Source organism: Miniopterus natalensis, chromosome 15 (genome assembly GCF_054644295.1).
Source record: "Miniopterus natalensis isolate mMinNat1 chromosome 15, mMinNat1.hap1, whole genome shotgun sequence".
In the NCBI taxonomy this organism is placed as follows: domain Eukaryota; kingdom Metazoa; phylum Chordata; class Mammalia; order Chiroptera; family Miniopteridae; genus Miniopterus; species Miniopterus natalensis.
This window is the reverse complement of record NC_142095.1, coordinates 13,576,597-13,603,718: the sequence shown is the minus strand read 5'-3', so window position 1 is coordinate 13,603,718 and position 27,122 is coordinate 13,576,597. Positions and strand designations below refer to the sequence as shown.

The 27,122-nt window shown below is 44.7% G+C and overlaps 1 protein-coding gene across 2 annotated transcripts in view; it reads left to right on the top strand.

Annotated features, from left to right (window-relative positions):
* The first annotated feature begins 612 nt into the window (after window positions 1-612).
* The window catches only part of LOC107526375 (uncharacterized), a 126,417-nt gene continuing 99,907 nt past the window's right edge, over window positions 613-27,122 (top strand). The window contains exon 1 of one of the 2 annotated variants that reach the window (XM_087824906.1): window positions 613-852. In XM_087824906.1, coding sequence (XP_087681032.1) covers window positions 616-852 — 237 coding nt within the window. In that variant the 5' untranslated portion in view covers window positions 613-615. Of the gene's footprint in view, window positions 853-3,171; window positions 3,611-27,122 lie in introns of those variants that run through there. The other variant, XR_015715697.1, reaches the window with a different exon arrangement.

Genomic DNA, 27,122 nt, shown 5'->3' with positions numbered 1-27,122 from the left:
GCCCGCGCCCAGGTCGGAACCCTGCGCCCCTCGGCTCCTCGGCGGCGGGGCCAGGGCAGAGGCGAGGGCTGGGCGCGCGGTCCGCGGGCGGGGCCGGCGGCTCGCGCTCACACCTGACGTTCCCCGCTGCCGCCAGCTTCGCCCGGCGGAGCCCGGCCCTCCGGTGTGCTCTTCCCGTAACTTTGTTCGGAAGGTTGGAGGGGAGGGGAGACGCCGCGGGCCCCTGGAGGGACCGAAAGCGACGAGGATCGGGAGGCCAGGCTGGAGAGCGAGTCCCCGAGCGGGCGCGGGGCTGGGCGCGCGGCTGGGAGGCGCCGCCGCGGCCGGGATGCGCCCCGCTTAGCGGGACTGCCGGGGGCGCCTGAAGGCCACCGCGCCAAGGACGCGCGGCCGCCCGCGCTCGCGCCCCGGCCCAGACGCCGCCAGCGCCCGAGCCGAGCCGAGCGGGCGAGCGGAGCGGGGCGGCGGGGCGCGCGGGCGAAGGGCGGCGGGAGGGAGGGCGCCGGGAGGCGGCCCCTCCTCGGAGCCATGCGTGCCGCGGGCAGCTGAGCAGCCGCCGGGCGCCGCTGCCAAGTCTCCGCTCCGCTTTTGTCTTGCCCTCCAGCGAGTGGGAAGATGGAGATGGACGTTGAGGGAGTTTCTCCGCGCCCGGAGCCCATCCCCCGCTCCCAGGGGGCCGGCGGAGCCTGCCAGGCGCCGCCACAGCCGCCCCGGCCGCAGCCCCGGCCCCAGCCCCAGCCCCAGCCGCAGCCGCAGCCGCTGGCTCAGGATGAACTGCCCGGCGAGAGCGCAGGAGCCGAGGACAGCGACGACCCCGAGGCGACACCCGGCCCCGAGAAGGGAGAGAGCAAGGTAGGTCCCCGGTGCTGGCGCTGTGACACCTTTGGAACAAAACCGAGGAGCTCTCGTAGCGGCTGTCACTTTAAACCCGCCGCTTCCCCCACCCCTTCCCCTCGTGTGTGCGGTGGCGGGGCTGCGGCTGCGGGGAAGGCGTGAGATTTCAGGGACCGACGGGCTGGACGGTGACTTTCCCAACTGCAAGGCGCGTGCCGAAGTCTGCCCGGTTTCCGCGTCGCGCGGCGTGTGCAGGGAAAGTCTCGGGGCGCGTGCGGCGCGGGGTGATGCCAGGGGAGCGCCCGCGCCCCGGGGGCGCAGTGCCCAGAGACCTTTGCTCCCCGCACGGCACGCCCGGGGCTTAGGCGGACGATCTAGGTCAGGGGCAAGCCTGTCTTCAGGAGCTGCCAAGTGGCGCCCGAGGCCCCCGGGAGCGAGGTGCCGCCCACCCAGAGGTGCAACCATGGGAGCAAAGTTTGGCTCCTTCGTAGAATGGAGATCACTGCCCAGCCCGGCTGTAAACTCCAGGCCCCCTCCCGGGGAGGGCGGGGGCCGGCGCCTGGCGGCAGGTGAGCCTGGGTGTCCTTGCAGACCAGGGGACAGGGGTCTCCAGGTGACTGGATTCCAGTAAGAAATCGTGCACATGCCGTTCCCGGGCGCTGGTGCCTCTCCTGCTGAGAAAATTGTAAAGTAGATGAAATGCCATAGGAAAGAATGCCTTGGTAATATTGTTTCGAGTGTGTTTATCACAGCTCTGTGTCCAAGCCCAGTCTTCTTTCTTCACACACGCTTGGAGTTCAGTTCTGGGGAAGCTGCTGTCGACCGGCTGTGTCTGTACAAAGTGCACACATGTATTGTTAATACATTTTCAAACGTGCTGCCGCGATTGGGGAAAAGTTGGTTCAACACATAGAAATATTGGAAGCGAAGAAGGGTCAGTCGGTAGGCCTCCTCCCTTTTGCTCACGGAAGGAGGCGTGCAGGAGAATAGTCACTTCTCCCGGCTAGGAAAGGGTTGCAGGCCATGAAGTGCCCCTGGTAGGAGGTTGCCTGGGTCTCGGTTGGGCCTGTCCGAAGGTGCTAGTGGATTCAGCCAAGATCTGGGACATACCGGGGTCACGTTGAGCGTTGCTGTTCTGTATTTGGAGACAGGCTCACTTAACAAGTTGGCATCTGCAAATGTTCAAAATTGTTTTGTGTATTAAAACTGAGCTAAGGATTGAGATTGTTGTTTATCTACCAAAATCAATATTGTAATTTAAGTGGCAGTCTACCAAGAAACTGGAATTTCAGCACATTCCAGACCGGACCGGGGTGCCTGGCAGACGCATACAAGATTTACATTGTAAAAGCTGTGATGAATTTTAATATTCTAATGCCCTCAGCTTTCCAGTCGCTCTTGATTTCATGAATATTTAATTCTGTCAGGACTGCATGTTTACTACTTTCAGGGACCGTCTGTGCCCAGTTTTAGGAAAGAGCCATAGCTGAGCATCATGCTGGCTGATTGGACCCTAAGTCTCTTGCAGAGGAGGTGTGGAGGGCAGTAAGCTATACGGGCCCTGCCGCCGTTTCCATCCTGTGGGTTCACGCGCCCCGAGCGTGAGAAATCCCCGCCATCAGCAAAGCCCCGCGCTTACTCGGTTCCCTCGGGTGCCCCAGCACACTGCCCGGTGTTGTGCCAGCTGAGGGCTGGAAGGCAGGGCGCTGCGGCCAGGAGCAGGTGAGGGACCCAGAGCCCGCTGGCCACAGCTCGCTGGTCAGCTGCTCAGGTCAGTGAGCCTTTCCCTGCTGTGACTTGCCTCACGTTTGTTTGTCTGCCATTTCTTCAGGTGGAAACAAAATACTCATTTTTCCCTCCAGGTGTTTGCCTTGAGAAACGGTCTCGCACCCTTCCCTTAGCCCAGAAACCAGCCGCGTTTCCCCCTCTGCTCGCCTCTGCTCCGCTCCTGCTGGCTCTTCTGAGAGTTTGAGGACGGCTGCCGTGCTCTAGACTTGAATAAGTCTTTTTGTTTTTGGTGGATACTAAGGCAGGTTCTACATTGATTTTCCTTGGCAATTCCTGATTTCATTAGCGGGGAGGCCTTTGGGTGTCTGACCAAATTGTTCTACTAACATGTAAATGGGAGACAACCTGGGATGAAGTGAGATGTGGTTTTACCAAGCGTTTGGGGTGAGGTTGGGAGATGATCACCTAGGATTTAAAAACAGTAACGTACAGATGTGATGTGTTGAACTGTTATGTTTTCTTTTCATTCATGAGAGTAATAAAATATGAGTTTTTGAATATGGTATTATTTATCTTAAATCTTCCCCAAGCAAGGGTACCGTACATAGGATGCCGATGGATATTAACACCCCTTCCCCTTGAAAGCGTCAGGGGAGTAGTAGCGTTTATTTATTTTTTTTCTGACTCTGGTTTGCGGCCATGATTTATTTTCTTATGAATTTATCCCAGTTGTCTTATTGGAAAATAAATCAGGGCTTAGAGCCCGATCGGCTTGTCTCCTGAATTGCAGGTACACGGTCATACGTCTTCAGAAAGTCTCTGAAATAGGAGGAAAGGTTAGAAAACTGGATCAGTCGGGATTTTTTTACACTGGAGTTTCATGACGTGACTGGCGCTTTCTGTTCCTAGAATAACAATGCCCGATTCCTCTCCAGCAAGCACTCTTCAGAGAAACGTTAAAGCAACTACATGCTATGTCTGCTATGATTCCATGAATTGGAAAAGACCTGAAATCAGCCATTTATCCGTCCTCTGTGCTTTAAGGCAGGTTTGTATTAAACCCTTACGAAAAGCAGTCTCCCGTCCTTCCGGTGGCATCCAGAGTCAGTGTGGGAACCCCCTTTGGGGACCTAGTGAGACATTTCCTCACCCGTTATCTCAAACATCTTCCTCATATCTGAAGGGAGGCTCTCTAAACTGGACAAAACTCTTCCCTTCTAGTCTTACAGATGAAGATTAAAGGGTCACTGTCCTTGAAAAAAGAGACCTTCAAATCCTTGGAAGTCTTCTCGACCCTGAGTTTGATTACCCCCAAAACTTTCTTGCAGACTTTTCTGTGGGCCTTAAATATCTCATCCTTTTAGTGCCTCTTAAAACCCTTCTGAAATGCTTTGCTTGAGCTAAATAATCCTTAGGTGGGTAGTTCTGAAACTTTGTAAGGAAAACATGAAAAAAAGTTCCCTGTGCCGAGGACCAGCATCCCAGTACCTTACTGCATCTACGGTACCAAGTTACTTACACAGATGTCTGAGTTCTTCCCCTGATCTCAGATGAGTGATGTAACTGATTCTTTCTTATCTGCTTTAGCTTCATTTGATTCATATATTTTTCCATTTTCTTTCTTTCTTTCTCCCCCCCACTCTTATTCTCACTGCCCCCCATATTTACCATGATGTTTTTATGTGTATTAAGTGTATGTTTATGGCCCAGATGTGAGGCCTTGTGGCCAAACTCTCTTTTTTGTTTATTGCTGAGCTCTCATTTAAACCTTGGTTTGCAAGTACGTTGTTACTCCTATGGTTTTGGACTAGAGAGACTCTGTGCCGTTGCTGCCAGTGGCACTTGACTGTGAATGTGACTCCAGAGCCTCACCTCGGCGGCATTCCCTCGGTGACGCTGTCCTAAACTGTCAGTCCCACAGAGGACGCTGTAGGGAATCTTCCTCAGCCTGTCCGGGGCATTCATAAAAGCCTTTTATTGTGACAGAATTTTAGATTTATAGAAGAGTTGCAAAGTCAGACAGAGAGTTCCCATAGGTCCTTTATGCCCCTTCCCTTAATGTTAGCATCCCGCTTAGTTATTATATGTATAGGACAATGAAGCCATTGCCATCGCTCCAGCACTGGTAGCTAAACTTGTCCAGTCAATTTTTGTTGAGCGAATGTGTAACATATTGATGTCGTCTGTTCTATCCGTCTAGGACTTAAGACTTTCTTTACACCTGAAAGGCCTTCTAAGAGGGTATTGAAGAGCCAAATTTAACTTCAGGGTAGCTCTCCCCCACCCTTTTTTCCTGGTGGGTGGACTCCGCTTGCGAGGAACAAAGGTGGAGGCCCAGGAACTCCGTCTCACACTGCAGCGAGCCCTATGAGGGCTGCAACTTTGGCAGAGCTCTTGAGCGCTGTTAACTTACGGGGAGCGATAGTTTTCTTTTTTATTTCATCCTGAAAAACATTCCTGCTCCAGGTAAGATAGGGTTTGTCAGTACGCAGAGGACAGCGAAGTCTCAGGTGGCAAGTAGAGGAGAAAAGGCAATTGATAAAATCAAGACAGTTCACTTTGAAGCCTAACCCCTTGGGTGTTTGTTCCTGGCATGAAAAATAGTGGAAGCCCTTTTGTTTTTGCATTGTGTTGGCCGGGATAACCCTGATTTCCAGCACAGCAGCAGAAACTTGCCCGCACCGGGTAGGAAGCCGTTGTGGTTGAGAATGTTGGCTCTGATTAGGATTGAAATCAGAAAGATACCCCCTCCCCCCCCGTTTGATCTTGGCTCTTTCGCTGGCTCTTACCCTCAGATAAGGATTTGATCTTTCTAAATCTCAGTTTTGTGGGTTGTTGTTTTTTTTCCTGTAAAATAGGAATAATTATAGTGCCTGCCACTTGTGGTTATTGTGCAGCTTGAATGAGATAAGACAAAGTCCTTGATTCTGTGCTTCATAGATACTGATTGCTCAGCAACAGTGAGTAATAATAATTGTGATTAGTGTTATTACGGTTGGGGCCCAGGGTCATGAAAAGGACAGTGAGTTGGGGCTCCAAGTTCACCTAGAATTTTCAGTGCCCCAGGAGGTCGTGGGGCTGGAATGATACAAACACATTGTTCTACAATCAAACCAAATTGGTGCTCAATGACCCAATTTTGCCCTGCTGGCCTTGGGATGTTCCCATGTCTTTTCCTGGTGGGCAGGAGGTTAGGAAAGAGTTATCCTTTATTCAGACTTGTCAATAGACTGCTCCTCTCTTGGGAAAGCCAAGAGGACCGGGATGGAAGGCCCCTACATCCCGGCTCAGGCCCCAGGAGTACATGCAAGGCATTAATAAAGCCAATGGACTGATCTGCTTTTACACATCACATTTATGGATTCCCAGGAGGAGTGTGTGGCAACTTTTAACACTTAAAAAAACAATTGAGCTACAAAAAGGTTGTATCCTTTCAGGGCTCTTTGGTTGCAAGCAACAGAAACTGACTTCAATTTGAGCAAAAGAGTATCTTACTGTAAAGTAGTAAGGTAATCACAGAATCAAAGGATAAATGATACAACTGGTTATTAGGAAGCCAGGGAATCTAGAAGATCTAAGTCTTAGAAAGTGATGAATGGTCTCTCAAGCACTCTGACAGAGGGATAAATTCCAGCCATTTTTTGCCTCATGTCACTTTGTTCAAGTGTCAGAGTCCATGGAGGGAATATCTAACTGGCCTTGCTTGGATCAGATATCTGCTTCTTGGTCAGGGAAGGGTGGCCATTTAGGCACACACACAAAAATAAATCAATAAATTTTTCTGAATAAAGTAATCTTTCTTGAGAAAGAATAGGTTGTGGCCTTTACCCAACACTCCCCTCCAAACCTGATATCCCTGTCATGCATATCCCATCCCGTCCCATCCCTTAACTTTACTGTCCTCACTTCTCTGTAGACCTCTGTGTGCTTATGCATTGGGCTCTGTGAACTGCTATGGGCACCCAGGCATCAAGATTGAGATGGTCTTCCCTTTGTCATGGGTGCAGCCTTGACAGAGTCAAAGTCAATTGTGAGAAAGACTCATTTTCTTAGACTAGGCTGTTGTCTCCACTTGTAATTTTTTTCAAAAGCAATCTAGAGCTTAGCCAGAAATGTAACTGGGGGCAGCAGGAGCAGTGCCTCTGCTAGCCTATTCTTTATAGGTGGGACCTCTTAACACATCTTTAAAGATAAAATGTTGGCCTGTCTAACAGGCATTAGAAGTAGCCAAGTGAAATGAGACCGGGGGACCCATGGAGACACTGGCCAGTGTCTCCCTTTTTTTTGGTTTGCTTCCCCAATAACCAAAGGCACAGGTTATGTCCCATTCCCAGCAACTAGTGGCTGGGTCTGCCCTGTCCATCCATCCTTCCTTCCCAAGCTTTCACTTCCATCTCTTTCCTTTGGTTACATCCCCCTTTCCAGGCTAGACTCCCTATATTTTACAATCTATTTTCTTTCTTTTTTTATCATATATTTAAACAATAGTTAAGCACAATTTAAAACATTTATCAAAATATTCAGAAGAACTATTGTTTAACAGTTATAGGTTTGCAAGTCAGTGGTGCATTTCTAACACTTTACATGTCTTCACGTAAATTTCTTTTTAATTTTTCAATTACAGTTTACATTCATTATTATTTTTATTAGTTCCAGGTGTACAGTGTAGTGGTTAGACAATCACATACTTTACAAAGTGGTCCCCCCCCAATATTTTAAGCCCCCATTTGACACCGTACATATTTAAAGCAATATTATTAACTATGTTTCCTGTGCTGTACTTTACATCTCCCTGACTATTTTTCAAGTATATATTTGTAATTCTTAATCCCTTCACCTTTTTCACCCAGCCCTCCAAGCACCCTCTACTCTGGCAAACATCAGTCTGTTTCTGTATCTATGAGTCTCTTTCCATTTTGTTTATTTTGTTCTTTAGATTCCCCATGTAAGTGAAATCATATGGCATTACAATCTATATTCTTTTTAAAGTAAGATTTACTGGCATATAATTTATAGACAGTAAAATTCACCTTTTTAAAGTATAAGGTTAATGAGTTTTAACAAATGTATATATATACCTGTGTAACTACCACCCCAAACAGGATGTAGAATGTTTCCGTCACCTCCACAGAGTTCCTTGTGTCTGTCTGCAGACAGTCCCCTCCCCCCACCCCAGCCTGTTACAGAATTCCATATAAATGGAGTAAAAAAGTATATAGTCTTTTGTATCTGACTTCTTTAACTTAACACATGTATTTAATATTCACTCATTTTGGTGTCTCAGTAGTTCCTCCATCTAACAGTATAGTCGCTTTGTATGGATGTACCACATATATTTATCCATTTATCTGTTGATGCACATTTGGGTTGTTTACTGATTTTTGGCTTTTATGAATAAAGATCCTATAGACTTTCTTGTATGTGGATATACATTTAATTTCTCTTGGGTGAATTCCTAGGAATGGGACTGCCGAGTTGTATGATAAGTTTAACTTTATAAGAAGCTGTCAATTTACTTTCAAAACCAGCTGTTCAAAATACACCTATCATGCATCTCTACCATCAGTGCCTGAGTCATTGCCAACACTTGGTATTGTCAGTATTTTTAATCTTAGTTATTCTAGCAGGTATGAAATGTTATCTCATTGTGGCTTTAATTTATATTAACTCATGATGTTGAACTCCTTTTCATGTGCCTGCTTTCCATCTGTGTGTTTCTTTGGTGAAATGTCTGTTCAAATCTTTGGCCCATTCTTTTTTTAAACGAAATTGGGTTGTTTGTATTCTTATGATGCAGTCCATTAATTTCATAGGTTTAGGTTTCGGAAACCCTGGTGGAAGCTTGAGAAGATTACAAAGCAAGGGACATTTTGAGTTTCCTTTCTTTGGGGCCTATTGATGAACTAACATTTTTGGAGCACTTATCGTGTGCCAGCCATGGAGCAGGGTAGAGTCACACTGAGTGATCTCATTTTATGCTCCACAGTAATCCTTGGAAATAACTGTTATTAGCCCTGAAGTGACACAGCTAGTATGTGGCAGAGGAAGGATTTTCATTTACGTCTGCAGTACTCTTACTCCTTTCACTTCATCAGGTGTGACTCAAGACCTGTTCTCCACAATTTACTGGTTTGTATCCCAGCCTGAACTGCTTGCACTGCTCTGGGTGTTTAAAAAGCAGCCCTCAGGTGAAATAACACTGCTGGCAGTGACATGCAAATCAGGACATTGAGCTTAAGGCAAAGGAGTGATAAGTGGTGGTGGAAAGAGACTTGACTTTGGGTGGCGAGCACACACTGCAGTGTGCAGATGATGGGTTATAGAATTGTGCATTGAAACCTGTATGGTTTTATTAACCAATGTCACCTCAGTAAACTCAATTAAAGAAAGAAATTTGTCATTAAAAAAAATAAGGCAGACCTGTTAAAATTGGAGGGAGGGGAAGAGCTCCCAGTTTTATTTCAGTCCTGAAAAAAATTCTATCCACTTCATAAGGTAGAAGAGGGAGACTTTTCCAGAGAAGTAGAAGGTTTGACGTGTTTATTTACATTTCAGTCCCTAAGGGTGTCCATCTCCCTCCGCTAAATTGCAGTGCTCAGGTTACCCAGAGGACCAGGGTGGGGCTTATCCCTGGGAATAACATCTCAGTGCAAACTCCAGTGGTTTTTTCCCCCTACAGGCTGTGAGGACCTTGGGCAAACCATGTGAACACTGTGGTTTGGTTTTCTGATCAGTAACGATAGTGGAAATCATACCTGACCTTTATGGAGATTGAATTACTAGTAGGGTCTCCAACTTGTTCAGTTCCAGGAAACCCTGGGTCCCAGGTAAATGGGGACAGTTGGTCGCTCTAATTACAAGGTACGTGTACAGTATCTGGACCATGACAGACTCTCAGGATTTGAGAGCTGTCACTGTTGAAAGTGCTCTGGGGCATTTGATCCTTGAGTCTGAAAATGACTCATAGCATTTCAGAACTAATGAGCCCCTGTGAATGATTCCAGGTTCTCCAAATTGACTTAAAAAATAGTTCAAAGCAAGGCTCTGGAGTTGAATTGGACAAATGGCATTACTTTTCTGAATAAGTGACTGTAGAACTTTTCCAAGGTAGCACCCCAGGGCCTCCAACCATGAAGTAAGTGTGCTTTAGACGGCTAGCTCAGTGTCCCTGGCGGGAGAAGAGAAGGCACTTTGGGGGAGTGCCTGCACTGGCAGGACAAAAATCGCTTCAGTAAATAATCTTTTGAAAATTGCATAGTTGGTAGGGTCACTGCTTTCCATGGGGCCCTCAGTTGGAAAGAAACTGTTCTTGTAGAGAAAGTAATGGGACCTGGGTGGTGTGACTTTGAATCCTGGCTCTGACCTGTCTAACCGAAGCCTTGGATGAGTCACATTTTCTTTGAGCCTCAGGGTTGTCAACTGTTCAATGGGGATAATATTTTTACCTTTCTAGGAGCTGTCTAGACAGGAAACTCAAATTCAGTAGCACATGGGCAAAGCCTTTTGTAAAACCATATACAAGTCTGAGTGAGTGTGTGTGTGTGTGTGCGTGTCTGGTTTTGTTGAAGAAATGAGTTTTCTCCCATGTTTTTCTTTATCCTTTTAAAGAAAATGAGCGAAAGTATCTCAATAGACTTAAAAGTGGTCCTTACCTCACCAGTTGATCCTGACAGCTTGCTCTCCAGCCCTCTTCCTTGCTTGCTCTTTGGGTGACCATAATACTGGTCTTTTTTTGTTTGTTTTTTAAGTTTTTGGAGCTCACCCTGCCCAGAGCCTTTGCCTCATCCATTCCCGTTGCCTGTAATGCTCTCCCCCTTCCCTCTTTGCGTCTGTCTCACCCAGTTAATTCCTGCTCAGCCTTGAAAATTCAGTTCCATACCTCAAGGACGCTTTTCCTTACTTGGCCCTTTCCCTGCCTACCCCGTAAGTTAGGCCTCTGCCGACGGAGTATCTTACATTCCTAATTGTGTTATTAGATGTTTAATGGAAGCCATGGGATAGGGCCTGGGTCTGTCTTTTCACAGCTAACTTCCAAACCTAACGTAGTACATGTCGTAGACCTTCACATGCATCTTTCACGAATAAATTTTGGTATGAAAACTCATTTGACTCTTTTACCCTGTCCCTGCTTTGTGGCCCAGGATGGCCCATGACCTTATGCATCTCACATACTAGTGGGAGAGACAGATACTAAACAAGTAAACAGCTTAATAAATAACTAACTAAATAAATAACTAAATAAATAATCCGATTCCAGTACCCCTTGGTTGTGTCTGGCTGCAGTCCTATCTTTAAAATCCCTTCCTAACTATATTTATATGAGAGCATTAATTGAGAGCAGTAAAAAATAAAAAACCAGAATTCAGTCTATTTTCTAGACTTGCCGTCTATCTCATGGCCTTGAACCCGGCCGCCTCCACTTCCCCCTCCATCATCTGCAGAGCTGAAGTTCTCCTACCATTATTGGCAGTGAGAAATCACAGCACATGTGCACCAACTCAAACGCTGCTAATTAATCACAGCGCTTCCCAGGGAGTTGCCTTAGCTCGGGAAGCAGGCCTTCATCAACAGTCGGATGGCCTGCAAGATGAAACTGGCCCTGCCCTTGCTCTGGGCACACAGCTTTCCTGGCAGTGCCTTCTCCCTCGCCTGCACTAGACATTCAGTCCTCAGCACCCCCCCTCGGTTTCGAGACCTGTGCTATCCAATATGGTAGTCAGTGGACACATGTGGTTATTTAAATTTAAATGTCATTAAAATGAAATGAAATTAAGAACTCAGTTCTTCCTTTGAACCAGCCATGCTTCAAATACTCAAAAGCCCTAAGTTTAATGGCTACCGTGTTGGGCAGTGCAGGACTAGAACATTCCTATCACTGAGGAAAGTTCTGCCGAACAGCAGTGTTACAGACTGTGATGTCACCTCTCCTGCCGCCCCAGCCATTGCTGATTGAAATCTCTGCGAGATGCTCTGAAGCTAACCCTTTGACAGGCATGGAGATTTTACAACTTCCTGGGGTTTGCTTTAGGTTCTTGGTGAATTACTTACAAATTGTTTTTGAACGACCTATGTTGTTGTTGTTGTTGTGTGTGTGTGTGTGTGTGTGTGTGTGTGTGTGTGGTGGGGGGAGGGGTTGCTTAGAGCAAGCTCTCCTTCAAAAACCCTGGCTAGTAGAGTTGCTATTTTCTCTTAGGTGCGCCACTGAATCTTGGTATTTGTGTTTGGCCATTCTAGAAAATGGTCTCTGGGAAAGTGGTTCGGGAGATGGCTTTCCTATTACCCTAGTTCAGGGCCTTTATTAGTGAGCAGTTGAACCACTGGCTGAAGGACCATTGACTCCTCCTCTTTGCCATTTACTAATGATTGTCTTCTCATCGTGGGCACTTCACACCATGATGGCACTTGTCAGAGTACACAGGCAGAGAACTCTTACCGAGGGCGCAAATCTAATACCATCACAGAGCCCCTGTGTTTGCAACAATAACACAGGACTGATTTTCAAACTATATAGTAATGGATAGCCCTGGCCTGTGTGGCTTGGTTGGTTGGAGCACCGTCCCTTGCACCGAAAGGTTGCTGAAAGGTTGCCGGTTCGATTCCCAGTCAGGGCACATTCCCAGGTTGCAGGTTCGACCCCCATTCAGGAGCATGCAGGAGGCAAACTATTGATGTTCTCTCTTCCTCTCTCCCTCTAAAAAAATAAAATAAAATTAATAAAATCATATTTAAAACAAAGTTATATAACTGATAAAGAGTACTAAAGTTACAAAGTTCCATTCTTAAGGTTTCCTATTCTTATATCCCACTCAATACATTTCCAAATTCATTTTCGTTACTATTGGTTTCACATCTGGATAAATAAGAAAAAGTGAGGATGTGGGAACAAAAAGCCTGATAATGAAAACTACCTTTTAGCCCCTCGTATATTTCTTTTTTACTTATGAGTGGGAAAAGCGATCTTTTTTAAGATTGGAGGAAGGACTCGGGAGGTAGTCCTAAAAGGGTCTAACACGGGATTTGCTGTGTCTTTGTCTAGCACTTTACAGGAGTGTCAGCAGGGAAAGAGATGGGAAAATGGCCCCAGGGTGGGTTTGGCAAATTTCCGCCCTGTTAGCTGGGATGAAAATTTGAATGGCACCTTGAAGTGATTTAAAACCCCTTAATTTACACATCCAGTTAGCTGGAAGGCCCCTAGGCATTGCATTCTGAATGTTCGCAGCAATGCCTGGGGAAGATGAGAGTGAAAGACGGGAGCGCTCTTTCCTCCATCCCAGCCCTGCAGATAATCTGGACAGGGGGGAGTCCAGGTACCAGAGGACAGTAACCAGGAGAGAAACAGGCATACGGCCAAGCCAATAATAATGACACTTTTTTGGGTATTTTTCATGCACTGTTTAAATACATATTAAGCACACAGAGGTACATTTGCCAAAAGTTAGAATTGTAGCCAAGGCAACCACAGTTGCCCATTAGTCATTGCCTTTTTGTTTCTCTATGTCTGAGCTAAGGACGTGAAGCTGAAGCTCATTTCTGAGCCTTGGGCCTCAGGGAGGGTTCACTTTTCACCCCTGGGATGTTGAGGGTGAAAAGATGGAGCTATGGTGGTTGTGATGTCAACAGCTTCAAGCAACTGGAAACCTAGGAAGGTGCATATACAAGGAGCAAGAGTCAAGGAAAATCAAATAACTCTTGGGCATCTCTTTGCCTCGGCCATTGGGTCTTCCCATCCTCACTAGTTAGAAATGTGTGTGTGTTCCTCGTCTGCCGATGTAACAAAGGCACTTGGCTCAAGGTCATGCGAGCTCAGAGTCACAGCCGACATGCCGGACGGTCACTTGTCCATTTTTTCTTCTACTTTCAGCTTTCAGGCAACTTTGGGATTCAAAGGAAGCTCCTCATTTATGGCACAGCCCCTGAATTCTGCAGGGATTTGGTATCTGGGGCAATGTCAACGTGTCAGATGTTGCTTTGCTGGTGTGTATCCCTCTAGTGAAGGAAGTCGAGGTAGAGAATAAAGGAAATCCTCCAGGGAAAAGCAGTATTGAAGACCTAACATTTTACTGCTTCTGTGATGTTGAAAATATACGTGAAGCCTTCGTTATTTTGATGCATCAGTTTAATGATGGCCTACAGCTGAGAGTTGCATCTCTGAGGCTATCAAATGTAGAGCTACAACAATAAAGTAACGCCGCCTACTTCATTCCATGATTCAGTTTTATTTTTCCCTTTTTTTGTGTCAGTTGTATTACAGCTATCTTCAAGAAATCGAATGTACTGTAAAGGGTTAATTTCGTGCTGGGTTAAGTACTAAGGCCTGACTTTCGGGGCTACACTGGGTGTCTGTTTAGTGCCAACTGGGTACAGCAGAGTCCTACAGAAGTGCTGTTCCAGCTGAGGGTCATATCGCTCTCTGAAAAATTGCCTGGCTTTCTGCTGATGAGTCATCAGAAAAATGAGCATGGTAATTGAATTGGGGATTTAAAAGGATCACAGGAAAACAACTGCATTCAACTGTTGGCTCTGTCGTAAGAAATTCTGTTGCTGTGCAATATGTAAGGCAATAATCTGTTGCAGTGGTCTCCTCAGCAAGTGCAGGCTACTTAGTTTTTTTTCGCCCTGATCAGTAACAAGAGGCTGTCCGTCGCTGCTGCGGAATCAAAGCGGGGCTTGAAAACGCCGAGTTGAGAAGCGTGTCTCACTGTGGATGCCTGGGATGCCTTCCACATGTTGATTAGATCCCGGGAAGGAAATCTGGGTACGGCAGGGCGAGATGACAATCAGAGGAACTGGCACAGAGGAATTTTCGGAGGAAAGGATTGATCTCCTTTCCAGCGTGGCAGTGACAGGTGTGACAGGACACGTAGCCACTTCATCTTGGAAGGGACCAGATTTTGCTTCTAGTTGTATGAAGAGTTGGTTTGCATGGGTTGAATGAGTAACCATCTTTTGGCAAATTAAAGGTCTACCTCTTCTCTAGAGCAGTGTTTCTCAGCTGGGGGCAATTCTGTCCCCCCACCACCACTGGGGACATTCAGTAATATCTGCAGACATTTTTGGTTGTCAGCCAGGGGTGAGGTCTCCTGGCATCTAGTGGGAAGAGGCCACCGGTGCTGCATATCTTACAGTGTACGAGACAGCCTCCTACAGCAATGAATCACCAGGCCCTAAACGTCGGCAGAGCCAAGGTTGAGAAACCTGATCTAGAGAATGTTCTAGATCTGTGGGGTCTTGACTTTGCATATACTTTATGAGGATAATATTTTGAGGGGAAGTTTTAAGCAGAAAATGTGTAAGGCTTTTTCTTGTTATGGAGTTGTCAGGACCCCCAAATCTGTGAATTCATCCTTTTGCCAGATCTCATTTGCAAAGATGAGTCTGAGAAGAAAGTTCTTTACACCAAAAATTCTGAGCATTGTCTTTACTTTTCACAAAGCCAAAGCTCACTGAGACTCTTTCTGTTGCCTTGAAAGTGGAAGATGGGAATTCTCCTCCCTAAACATAATTTTCTTAGACTATAACAAAGATTTTCTCTCTCAGTGCCAAAATATATATGTTTCGTGTTTCCAAACCAGTGAACTCAAATCCTATAGCTGTTATACTCTTATTAAATTTCGCTACAAGCATGTTCTTATCTTGTACAATATGGATTAATCCATGCTCATGACTTTTCAAATCAAGAAAAACATTGTTTCCCAAGTAGTTTACACATTTTCTTTTTAAAAAGACAATATAAGGCTAAGAATATTTAGCCCTGTAAAATATAAGTGACAACTAAATGAATCATGTTGGAGAAGAGATGGCTACTTAAACTTACCCAATTGGTTTTAAAACTGTTAAACAAGGGTCTGAGCAATCCATAGTCTTTTTTTTTTTTTTTTTTAATATGGACATACTTGGTTAAGAAGGAAAATTCTGTTGATTCCACTCCAAATCTTAAAAGATTTCATCTTACCAAATTTGTTCTTTTAACTTTATTCATACAGGAAATGAACGCTCAGCCTGCGTGAGATGGCCAGGGAAATGGCCCACGTCAGTTTACACATTCTGAGCCCCAAACGACAAGTGCAATAGTTTATTTCAGGGGTTGGCAAACTTTAAAGGGCCAGATAGTAAATATTTCAGTTTTGTGAGCCATACGGCTTCTGTCTCCACTACGCAGCTTTGTTGTTGCAGTGGGAAAGCAGTTATAGACAATCCACCGATGAGTGGATGTGGTTGATTTCCAGTAAAATTTTCTTGATAAAAACAGGCATTGGTCCCACTTGGGCCCTTGGACCCTCATGTCTCCACCTCTGCTTAGTTTTAAGAACCCAGGCAGCTTTATCATGGGCAAATGCATCATTCCTGTTGTGCTTTTTGCAATGATGAGGATTACTTATGGAACCCCAATGTGATCATCAAAGACTCTAGGGTGGGAATGACGGCAGGATGCACTTAAGTGTTGGTCTGCACACCATCAGCATTGCAGCAGGTTGCCCTGGCCGGTGGCTCAGTTACTTGGAGCACCGTCCCGTACACCAAAAAGTTGCAGGTTCGATTCCCAGTCAGGGCACATGCGGGAGGCAACCAATCGATGTTTCTGTTTCTCCCTTCCTCTCTCTCTAAAATCAATAAAATAAAAACCCACATATCCTTGGGTGATAATTAAAAAACACACAAAACAGGCAAAAAGGAACACCGCTCCCCCCCCCAATTGATTTTGTTAAAAAGTGAAGCAGTATTCATGGAAATTATCTAATAACATCTGTTAGCTTATTATAAACATACCATGTCATTTTTAATATTTGCTAGATTTCGGAATTGGTGAAGAATCGGGTTGGGAAAAAAAGAAATGGGTCATTTCAGATGCAAGTTTCCTGCAGGCTGGAGCTGCGCTGGGGACGGCTGGGCGGAGCAGTGGCTCCGACTCAACAGTCCTCAGCTGTGGCTCGGCTCTGACCTTGGAGTGGGTGGGGACGTGTGGCACTGTCGTGCTCAGCTGTATCCTGGGACTTCCTGATGGAGTTTTCTGATGGGGCTCTGTTATTAGGCCCTGTCAGTGTGTCAGCTAATATAACGTAAGAGGGAGCGATGGTTCGTGCCAACTGTAAAGAGAGAAATGAGCCCCCAGGAGTTCCTTGCTCTCTGTTCCTCAGTAATCACGCCACTGTGATCAAACACTGTGACACTTCCAACAAGCCAGACAGTCGCATCGTGGAGGCAGCGAGAGGTGTTTCCCCCACCTCTTAAGTGCCCTCAGTCAAGAAAGGTAAAACTGATGTAGTTTTGTGCGAGGTTCTCAATCATGGGACGGGAGAGGCTCAGCGTGCCGTGGGACGCGCGAGCATAAAATTGCCCTGAAGTCTTCATTTTATGTGAAATGTGAGGCTCTCAAGAAATAGTCTCTGATAACCTGAGTGAAATATTTGCTATGTTCCTATGTTCAATTAGCCATGCTTGCTTCAATTCTACCAGTCAGCACACATACACAGACACACACATACACAGCACACAAAGATAGCAACGTTAAAATTTGCTTTTCACATGATCCAGTGACAAGTTCATGAGTAAAACCTTTCCTGTCTAATTAACAAGAGCCTGTTATACATAAAGAGCTAATTTCATCATAGACTCAGTTGAGGAAAACCCAATATAATACTTACATGATGTCTGATGCAGTCCAGTCTCCTGTTTCCAGGAAGCATTAGAAAGAATTAAAAATAGACAAAGCTTTTCATCCTCAGGTAGAGCTGGCTTTCTCTTCTTTCCCATTTGCTTCCCTTCTATGCCCGTATATAAGTGATATAGTTAAATAAATACACAAAACAAGGTAGTGAATTAATTATCTACTGCTATGTAACAAATTACCCCCAAATTTAGCAATTTAAAAAACAGGAAACATTTATCATGTCACAGAGTTTTTGTAGGTCAGGGAATCAAACAGCGTATGTAGGTGGTTCTAGATCAGGGTGTCTCATGAAGTTCAAGCACACAGATGTCAGCTAGGGCTGCAGTGATCTGAAGGCTGGACTGGGGCCGGATGATCAGCTTCTCCTGTGGCCCGGTCACGTGGCTGGTTAGTGCTGGGTGTTGGTAAGAGGTCTGAGTTCCTTGCCATTTGAATCTCTCCTTACAACGTGGCAGCTGGTTTCCCACAGAACAAGTGATCCAAGGGAAAGGAAGGTGGGAGCCACACTCTCTTTATGACTTAGCCTGGGAAGTCACACTCAGTTGTGTTTGCAGTGCCCTATTGGTTACACAGGTCGGTCCTCTTCGCTGTGGCAGGAGACATCACAGGGGTGTGAATACCAAGAGGTGAGAATCTTGGAGGTGGGCTTCTATAGCCAGTTGCTTGAAAAGATTCTTCAAATTAGTACCTGCCCTTAGTTTTTATTTGCATGGAGGAAGAAATACCCTCAAACATCCTTTCTAAACCTGTGGAGGCCGTAACTAAGGTAGACTTTTCATATACACAGAGATGTGAAACTAGGCATATACTTGATGGGTTCAGATTTTTATTTTTCATTTTCTTTTAAAATATGTCTTTATTGATTTCAGAGAGAGGAAGGGAGAGGGAGAGAGAGAGATAGAAACATCATTGATGAGAGTCATCATTGACTGGCTGCCTCCTGCACCACCCCCCCTCGGGATCGAGCCCACAACCCGGGCATGTGCCCTGACCGGGAATCGAACTGCGATCCCCTGGGTCATAGCTTGATGCTCAACCACTGAGCCATGCCAGCTGGGATTTAAAAATTTTTTTTTTGCTTTTAATACCTTTCAGTTACTCTCTCTGGATGTTGTAGTAGATGCTACAATTTTGTGGCAGTGGTTCAATTTAAAAAATTGTCCTAAAGGGTTCCACCTCCATGTATCTTGCTTTTCTTTTCATCTCTTGCTTACATATCCCAACTGGTCTTCCCGACTCAAATCTTTCACGTAACTTTCCTCTACAGAATCGGTATTAGTTAGGAGACGCTGAACTGCTGTTAAAAGAAAAAAAAGACCTAAAGATATATAATGTCTCAAACACAATGAAACTAGTTCTCACTCGTGAGAGTCCAAGATCTACGTTTGCAGCCCAGCGGTGGGTTTCCTTCACGCACCGGGGCAGGGATCTCTCCTCCCCTCTGTGCCTGCCATCCCTGGTGGCCAAATTATCACTTGCAGTTCGAGGAAGGGGTTAGAGTGTGGAAATGGCAACACCACCTGTATTCTGTCAGAACTTGTCACAGGCGTTGACGAGTCCAGGGTGGCTAAGAAATGGGATCTCTTGTGGGGCAGCTGCTTCCCAGATACAAGTTTATTCTCTTGAAGGAGTGGGGGGGTGTTGGGGATCAAAATGGATTTTGATAAAGAAGCAATTGTCTGTGCTTGAGATTTCATACTGCAGAGCTGGGCCTGCCTGGGAGCAGTGACATTTTCTGAGAACTGAAATTATGCATTATGTGAAATTTTGTGGCAAAGGTTAATATTACTTCACTTTATAAGTAAAATTTAAAATGATGTGAGCCAATTCTCATAGTAAAATTTCTAACAAGAGTCGCACAATTTCACACTTGGTGGTCAAATGCATTGTAAATTGTTTATACTGTTGTTGAATGGGGGGGCACCACTTGGCACTGATAAACATAAATGCCCCCCATTCTTTTTCAGGTTTACTCTAGAATAATGTGAGGTCTTCAAGGTACCAGCCCTTTCATAGGAAGCCACCAGCCTCCTTTACAGAAAGTGTTCTTGGACCTGATAGTCATGGCTCTGCTCCTAGGCGTCCTCTGACTTGCTTATCTAAACTGCCTCTTTTGACCCCAAGGTTAAATGGTCAGTATCTAGCAGACGTGCTTCTGTCCACTGTTGTTGACACTGCTTTCTAATTGTCATTGTAATCATCAGCACCGCCACTTACCCAGCATTTACTAGGGCCAAGCAGTGACCTAAGCGTTTTGCTTATCTCTTATCTCATTTAATAATACTCACAAAACCTTTAAAGTAAGAATATTACCCTCATTTGATCATTAAACTAAATGAGTTCCAGAGACTAAGACGTAGTTAATGGTGGAACTGAGATTTAAATATACTCTATCTGGTACGTAGCTCTTTGCCCTTTCTTCCACAATATGATGTACATCAGACTAAGAGCCATATAATGAATACGTTTGACTTTTTGGTCTCATATCTCTAGGCTAAATTAAATCACATGTTTCTTGATCCTTAGATCACACTGTAGAGCTATTTTCCTATTTCTTTTAAAATCATCTGTGATCCCAAGTGTGGCCGCCTCACTTCTAAACAGAGGTAATTTCTTTCATGTGTTGTCTTTGCAAGCTCACAAACACTTTAAGCAAACTTTCTCTTTTTTTAAAATGTGGGCCTCCTTTGTGAATGAATTTGGAAGTGTCTTGAGGCAAATGGAGTACTGGGCAGTAATCACTTTGGCTTTAGAGAGGAGACTCCGATCTCCTGTAACACAGAGTGGAAGGATTGATAACTCTTGTCAGGGCAGCTTAGAAAGACTTCATCTATTACCCACTTTCACAAGGCTTTTTGTTCTATCCCACACTACCAACTCTTCAGTAAACTGGCAAATGGATTCAGCTGATACGGACTTTCTTATTAGCTGGGTTTGCAAGCCCCTGTTGTCTTCAGCAGCCCTTTTCTCAGTCTAATCTTATTGAATCAGTCTTCAAAAGTGGTGACAAGAACAGACTTTCAAAGCAGACAGCTCTGACTTGGAATTCTGGCTCAGAAACTTCATAGCTGTGTATGATGTTTGAGAAATTACTTAATTTTTCAGTACATCAGTCTTCGGTTCTGCAAATAGAAATGATGATGCCTAAAGATTAAATAAGGCAAAGGAAATAATACTAGATAGAGTTTCAGGAGACTGGAAGCTATTTGGGTAGGTCCCCAAATAGTTATTGCTACATTAACTTTTTCATAAAAAAATACCAGGAATGTAGCAAGCAACAGACAGTGTGAAAAATAGCTAGAAAAACCAGGGTTGATTTTTCTAATCTAATAAGCCTGCAGATTGGTGGCTGCTAGTGATGTGAAGGAGCTCCGTCATCTCAGGGCTGGAATCTCTGTGGTTCTCTTGGCTTCCCCCTCATGTTGGCCAAATGGCGTCTGCAGCTCCAGACATCATATCCATGCACGAGGTGAGAGGAAGAGGGAGGTGTCAGCTGTGCTTTTTTCTACAACCAGGAAAACACAAAAGCTGTGCAGAAATTCCCTAGCAATTTTTCACTGACGTCTCATTGGCTGTGTCACAGGACCGTCCCTACGTGCAAGAGAGACTGGGACGTGACTACCAGCTTTCCCAGCTTTAGCAGAGGACTTGGGCAAGAACCCGGTTTATAGTCTCATTCGGAGGTGAGGTAGGGGCAACGTGGGGAGGGGGCATAAGAAGTGTAAAAGAGGAATGTGTGTGATGTTGTGAAAGCATGGTGGAAATGACTAGAGGAGTGGTGTTTGAGGCTTAATTATCAGAGAGGAACGAGTGTGGGGGAAAGATGCTAACGGATGGATAATGGGCGAAGAAAAGAGGGGTTTCCAGGCAGTGGAAATGAAATGGGGTGCAGTGAGTGACACGTGGCATTTGCATTTCATGGTTGGGACTTGGTAGAAACTTGGTGGGTCTGGTGTGTGTGTTGGTAGCGGTGGAGAGTATTAAGGCTGGAGCATAAGTTGGAACTAGACTTTAAAGGGCCTCGTGCCTAGTGGAAAGAAAGCAGTGTGGACTTTATCTTGCGGGCGGGGTGGGTACAGATGGCTTCGTGTAAGGATGAGGTGGTGAACTTCTGTTTTGAACTAGAGGGAAGAACTATCAGAGGCGCATTAGCCATGACGGGCGTTGAGTCAAGGCTGGGAGGAAAAACGAGACAGCAGATACCAGAGGTATTTATCTGGTGGACGTGGCACAACTTGTCCTGAATTGCTTGAAGACTAACAGAGAGGAAGGAGTTAAAATGCCTCGCTTGGGGACATGATGATGCCGTTGAATAGAGAGAAGGAATCTGGGAAAGGAGCAGGTAACGACTTTGGTCTTTGATGTACTGTATAGAGGTGAATGGTTCTATAGGACTTCTGGAGATGAGACATTTAATTCGAAGGTCAGGAGAGAGGTTGGTGCCAGGTACAGTTACAGAGGAACAGCTGGAATTAGCCGAGGGCAACATATATGGCGGTGGAAGCACAAACTGAAGACACAGACAGAAGGTGGAAGAAGCCCAGAGGGAGCGGGAACCTGGAGGAGCCAGCATCCAAGCTTTAGGGGAGTCGTGCAGAACAGAAGTGAAAGCGCGATTCTCAGCCCTCCTTTCACTGGTCATTTGCCATGTCCCTGATATGCCTCCCATTTTGGAAGGTACTCTTGTCCAGACCCTAATTTTTTGGTATCTGAACTATCACACCTTTCTGGGTAGTTCTGTACAAACTAGCAAGTTATCTTCCATAAGAGAGGTTTCCAAAGCCGAAGTAACTACTAGATTTTCTTCCTATTACAAAAGCAATAAATGCTCATTGTGAGAAAAGTCAGAAAACACTCATAGGTGAAAAAAAAGAGGGGCGAAGCTCTCGCAGTCCTACCCCCGGCAATAACCACTGCCAGGATCGTGGCATGTATTTTTATAAATCAGCATTTTTAGACACACACAATTAAACATAAGCTAGAATGCTCTGTATATGCAGTATTGTAACCTACTTCCTTAAATAACACAATACACTGCAGCATAAAAATATTTCTGTGCTAATACTCACCTAACAGCATTACTTTTCGTGGATGAGTAATAGTCCACTCAATGCACCTATGATTTTAAACAGTTCCCTTAACGTCGGACTTTTAGGTCGTTCCTAGTTTTTCCCTATTATAAACAGGGCTGCAGTGAACATCCTTGCAGGTAAATATTAGGACACTTTAGTAGATGAATGTCAGTGTTAGGAAGCATCTTTAGGATGGATCGTTGGGCATCCTTTTGAGAGTTGGTCTCGGCTTCCTCCCCCTCTCCACGGGGACATCTAGGGTCTGATGGTAGACTTCTCCTAGCATCCTTAGAGTTAACACGAAGCCCCCTCTTTGTACTTCTCTGCATGGGACCCATTGTCATCTGCAGCGGGTTCCCTGAGGAGCCACCCAAGGTGGAGAGTTGTGACGGGAGAGCTGGACGCAAAGGTCAAGCCCCGCAGAGGCTCATCCTGAACTGCTTGGTCACACTTCCCATAAGGGACGAGCTTCTCGCTGAAGCAGGGTCAGCGGGTACCCTCTGAAATAACAACAACCAAAACAGGTTAACTGTCCTTAGCTACCTAGATGAAATCATGCATCATCTCCTGGTGGTGGAGGCTGTTAAGCTCTGAAATGTGTTCTGGTTGTGACTTCGGAGTCTGATCTGGAGACCTTTGAGCATTTTCAGACTCTTCTCAGCAGAGGTGGTTAAGTAAACTTGTGTTCGAATGAGATGCTCCCCTCGGTGACCTCTCTGGGCTATTGCTAAGTGTGTGAAGTCCCTCTCCAACCTGGGAGATGTGCCATTACCCAGGGTTTATTGTACTTTGCTCAAGTGATTACCATTTAAGCCCGTTTTCTGTGTATGTTCGTGTGACTCATTTCATAGAGTAGATTGAAATCTGAAGTTATTTTCCCACCTCAATTCCTTTGTCCATGAATAGTGCTTCTGTGAGAAAAGAGATCAGTGTTGCTTATTATTGCTACTTTTGTTTTCTTATAGCTAGAAGCTTTTTCTATCAATACAAATTCCAGTTCTTTATGAAAGATCAGATTTAGTCACATGTAATCTGTACATCCAGGGTTACTCTAAATGACACCATTTCCAACCTCCTGCAAAACTCACTTCAATTCTAATGTGTTTCTTCATTTTTTATATTTTGGGCTTTCTTTAGAAATATTTTTCTGTTTCCTTTTTCTTTGGGGCTCAACGCCTGAAGGAGAAAGTATAGGCAGACAGCTGAATATTTTTTTTGCTCTAAATAAAAGATCACAGAAGTTACCTCGGGAGATTTAGACCTCAGCAAAAGTAAGTCGAGCGTTTTAATTCACTCTTCTGGGACTATTTTACTTCTGGGGGGGCCTTTGTGAGCCTCTTCCTTCTATCCTTGAAGTATTTTGTCAGTGAGAACCAATTTAATTTTCTAGTGCTATGACAATGACAAAATGTGATTAACACCTGAAGGTAGGGGTTTCGACTCAGGGAAATCTGACCATCTCATGTTGGATTTTAAGCCTTTATTCAGATGTGGAAAAACATTAAAAGGTAACTAAGTTCTTCTGCCTTTGGGGATTTCATGTGAAAATATGAAAGCATGCAACTGCCAACTGCCCTGCCCCCCAAGGTCCCTAATTTTTTGTACCCTTGACTGTATCTTTTTTCAACACTGATAGGTGAGTTTGTGGTGTTTTTCCCTTTAAAATTAACAATGAGCATCAGGGGGTTATATACCCTTATTTAACTAAAAATATTGGTGCCCAGCCGGTGTGGCTCAGTTGGCTGAGTGCCGTCCCAGGAACCAAGAAGTCACTGGTTCGATTCCCCGTCAGGGCACATGCCCGGGTTGAGGGCTTGATCCCCAGTAAGGGGTGTGCAGGAGGCAGCCGATCGATGTTTCTCTCATCCATGTTTCTCTCTTTCTCTCTCCCCCTGCCTCTCTGTCTACAATCAATAAAAACATATTTTTAAAAATGAGAATGACCATTATACTTATTGAAAAAATAAAAAATAAATAAAAATACTGGTTTCACCAGAAGGAGACCATGGTGGGAAAAGCCTGATCAATTGGGACCAGTGCAGATATGCACAATGATGAAAGAAAAAAGCCCATTGACCTGGGACTTTGAAGACCTATGGTCTGTTCCCAACCGCCTGGAGTGAGCTCTGAGGCTTTAGGTACCTTCCTCACCCTGGGTTTTCCCCTATTAGTGGAGGTGCTAGTCTGAGTCAGGGATCCTAACTTCTCATTTAGGGCCCGCTGCTAATTTACTGGGTCCATTTGCATAAACAAGACTTTCTCCTGTCATTTTCTTCTATGTAGAATAATAGGAATGCTACTTCCAAATTACGGACACATTTACATAAGCATTTAGTATTAAGAGTTATAAAATTGTCTTAAGTGCCCCTAAATTCTCTGAGTGTATTTAAGTGTCACTCTTGAAACCATAAAGCAAGTCTGAGTTTGTGAAATGAGGAAGTGGGGGTTAATGATTACTAAAATTCTGCATTTTTCATTGAATCACTCAGTGACCAGTGATGACTTGGTTGAGCACCTAGCAGGTAGACATGGGGCATTGGGAAGAATGGAGCATGAAAGACAAAAAATTAGGGGTAGGGTCTCTATCTGCTGGGAGTTGCAGGTTGAGGGGACACGGAAAAGTAGAGTGTTTTAGAGAGGGCTGTGTGTGTGTGTGTGTGTTGTTCTTTCCCATGTAAGGCCCCTCTCTTGTTTTTAGTTCATTCCCCACCTTTAACCCTTGACACACCATAATCCTTTTCAACTCTCCTCTTCCACATGGGCATCTACTCGATATGTAGTGCTTGAAAATACACATAAAATATCTCACCTTTGTTCTTCTCAACAAGGCCTGCCCTCAGGAGAGACTGTTCACAGAGCCTCCCTTACCTGGGCGAAGGGAAACCCCCCTTGCCTTTCTGTCTCACCTAAGAGGGGGGGAGGGTGAGAACTGAGGAGCATGTGTGAAGGTCGCAGCCAGGGGCACAGGCTCACTGAGAGACTGAGGCCCCTTCACAGATCTATAGAATGCTTTCCCTTCCCCACACCTCACCACCTCATCACCAAAGGCCTACTTACTACAGTTTCCTTTACCTACTACATCATGTCCACCTTTCAACAAAAAATTGTAAGACATACTCTAAGGCAAAGAGCACAGTTTGAAGAGACAGAGCAAGCATCGGAATCGGACTCAGATATGGCAGGGGTGTTGGAATCGTCAGACTGGGAATCATAACTGTGATTAATACGCTAAGCGCTCTAATGGAAAAAGTAGACAACATGCAAGAACAGATGGGTAATGTAAGCAGAGAGATGGAAATCCTAAGAAAGAACCAAAAGGAAATGCTACAAATCAAAAGCATTGACAAAAATGAAGATGCCTGTGATAGACTCAGTAGTAAAACTTGCTTAAGTGAACCTAAATGTTATGAGTGCATTCAAATGTCACTTTTGAAATGATAAACATGTCCAGACTTTATTGTTTCTGTGAAATACTTTGCTTTTTACTTAATACATTCCAGTCCTGGTTATGATGTTCTTTAACTCTACAATGCCCAAGGAGGGAAGAAACATTGCTTATGAAGAAATAGGAAGGGGAAGAGAGCATGACGTAGTCGGAATCACGATGAGCAGCTAGAAATTGATTCTGGGTGAAATCAGCAAATTGTCATATAGAAATTGTTTGGTGAAAAATATATTTACCTTAATGAAGAAGAATTCAGATTTTGGCACGAAGGATTCTGATATTAGCTGTAGAATGTGGATAGCTAAAATTGGGGAGGTGTGACTATGAAAATGACAAGAAATAAAATGTTATTAGACATCAAAATATTTTACTTACGATTTAAAACCCTTTTTTTTGTCAGTATGTTGTATCCATATTTTTTTCCTGAGAAATCTTGCATTTCATTCTGGCAACTTGATTTTAATTGACAGCAGCCATTATCTATGTCTGATTTATGCAGAGATTGCGAATTTTTTAAAAAATAGGAACAGAAAAGAAATATGTTAGAAGCATTTTAAAAATATATTAGAATAGTAGCAAGGCACATCATTAATATATTGTGTTTTAATTTTATTGTTTTTTTTTTTAAATTGGGATCATCAAAAATATGCTTTTATGCAACCTGCTTTTGTCAGTCATATATCGTGGGCATCTTTCCGAGTCACCCACTCATCACGAATAGACTTGCCTCATTCTTTGCCCATTTTATGGATATACAATAATTTGTCCAACCATTGTCCTATTTATGCCCTCACCTATTTATTTGTTTTTGGGTAGAGGGCTTCAGTAAACATGACTGCACAGTCGATCTTTAAGTAGTCATGCCAGTGCTTCAGTGGAGTAGATCATAAATGTGAGATTACAAAGTCATGGATCGTGGACATTTAACATATTTATAGTGACTGCCAAATTCCTTCCAAAAAAAGATGGCCCAGCCCTCTTTCCTCTTAAGAGCAAAGTGCCTATTTCTCACGCATTTGCCATCACCCAGCATTATCAATCATTTTCATTTGTGTCAATCCAATAAGCTTTCATTGGTATCTGGAGGCTTTGGGCTCAAAGTGGCAGACTGATGATGATACGCGTCTAACTCTTCTCCTGTCCATTAAAATGATAGAAAAAATGTTTTAAGAAAGAATGAAACTGTAAGAACAAAAAAAGGCATTGCCAGTGGCCAGAACTTTGGAAGAATCTGTGGAGGCTAGAAAACTGCTGTGACTGGACTGATGGGGAAAGCTCAGGGAAACGCCATCCAGAGCAGCGGGAGCAAGTGGCCCACGGAGCACCATCAGAGTCGCTGCTGTGTAGACCGGTGTCTCTACCAGCCTGTGCATTT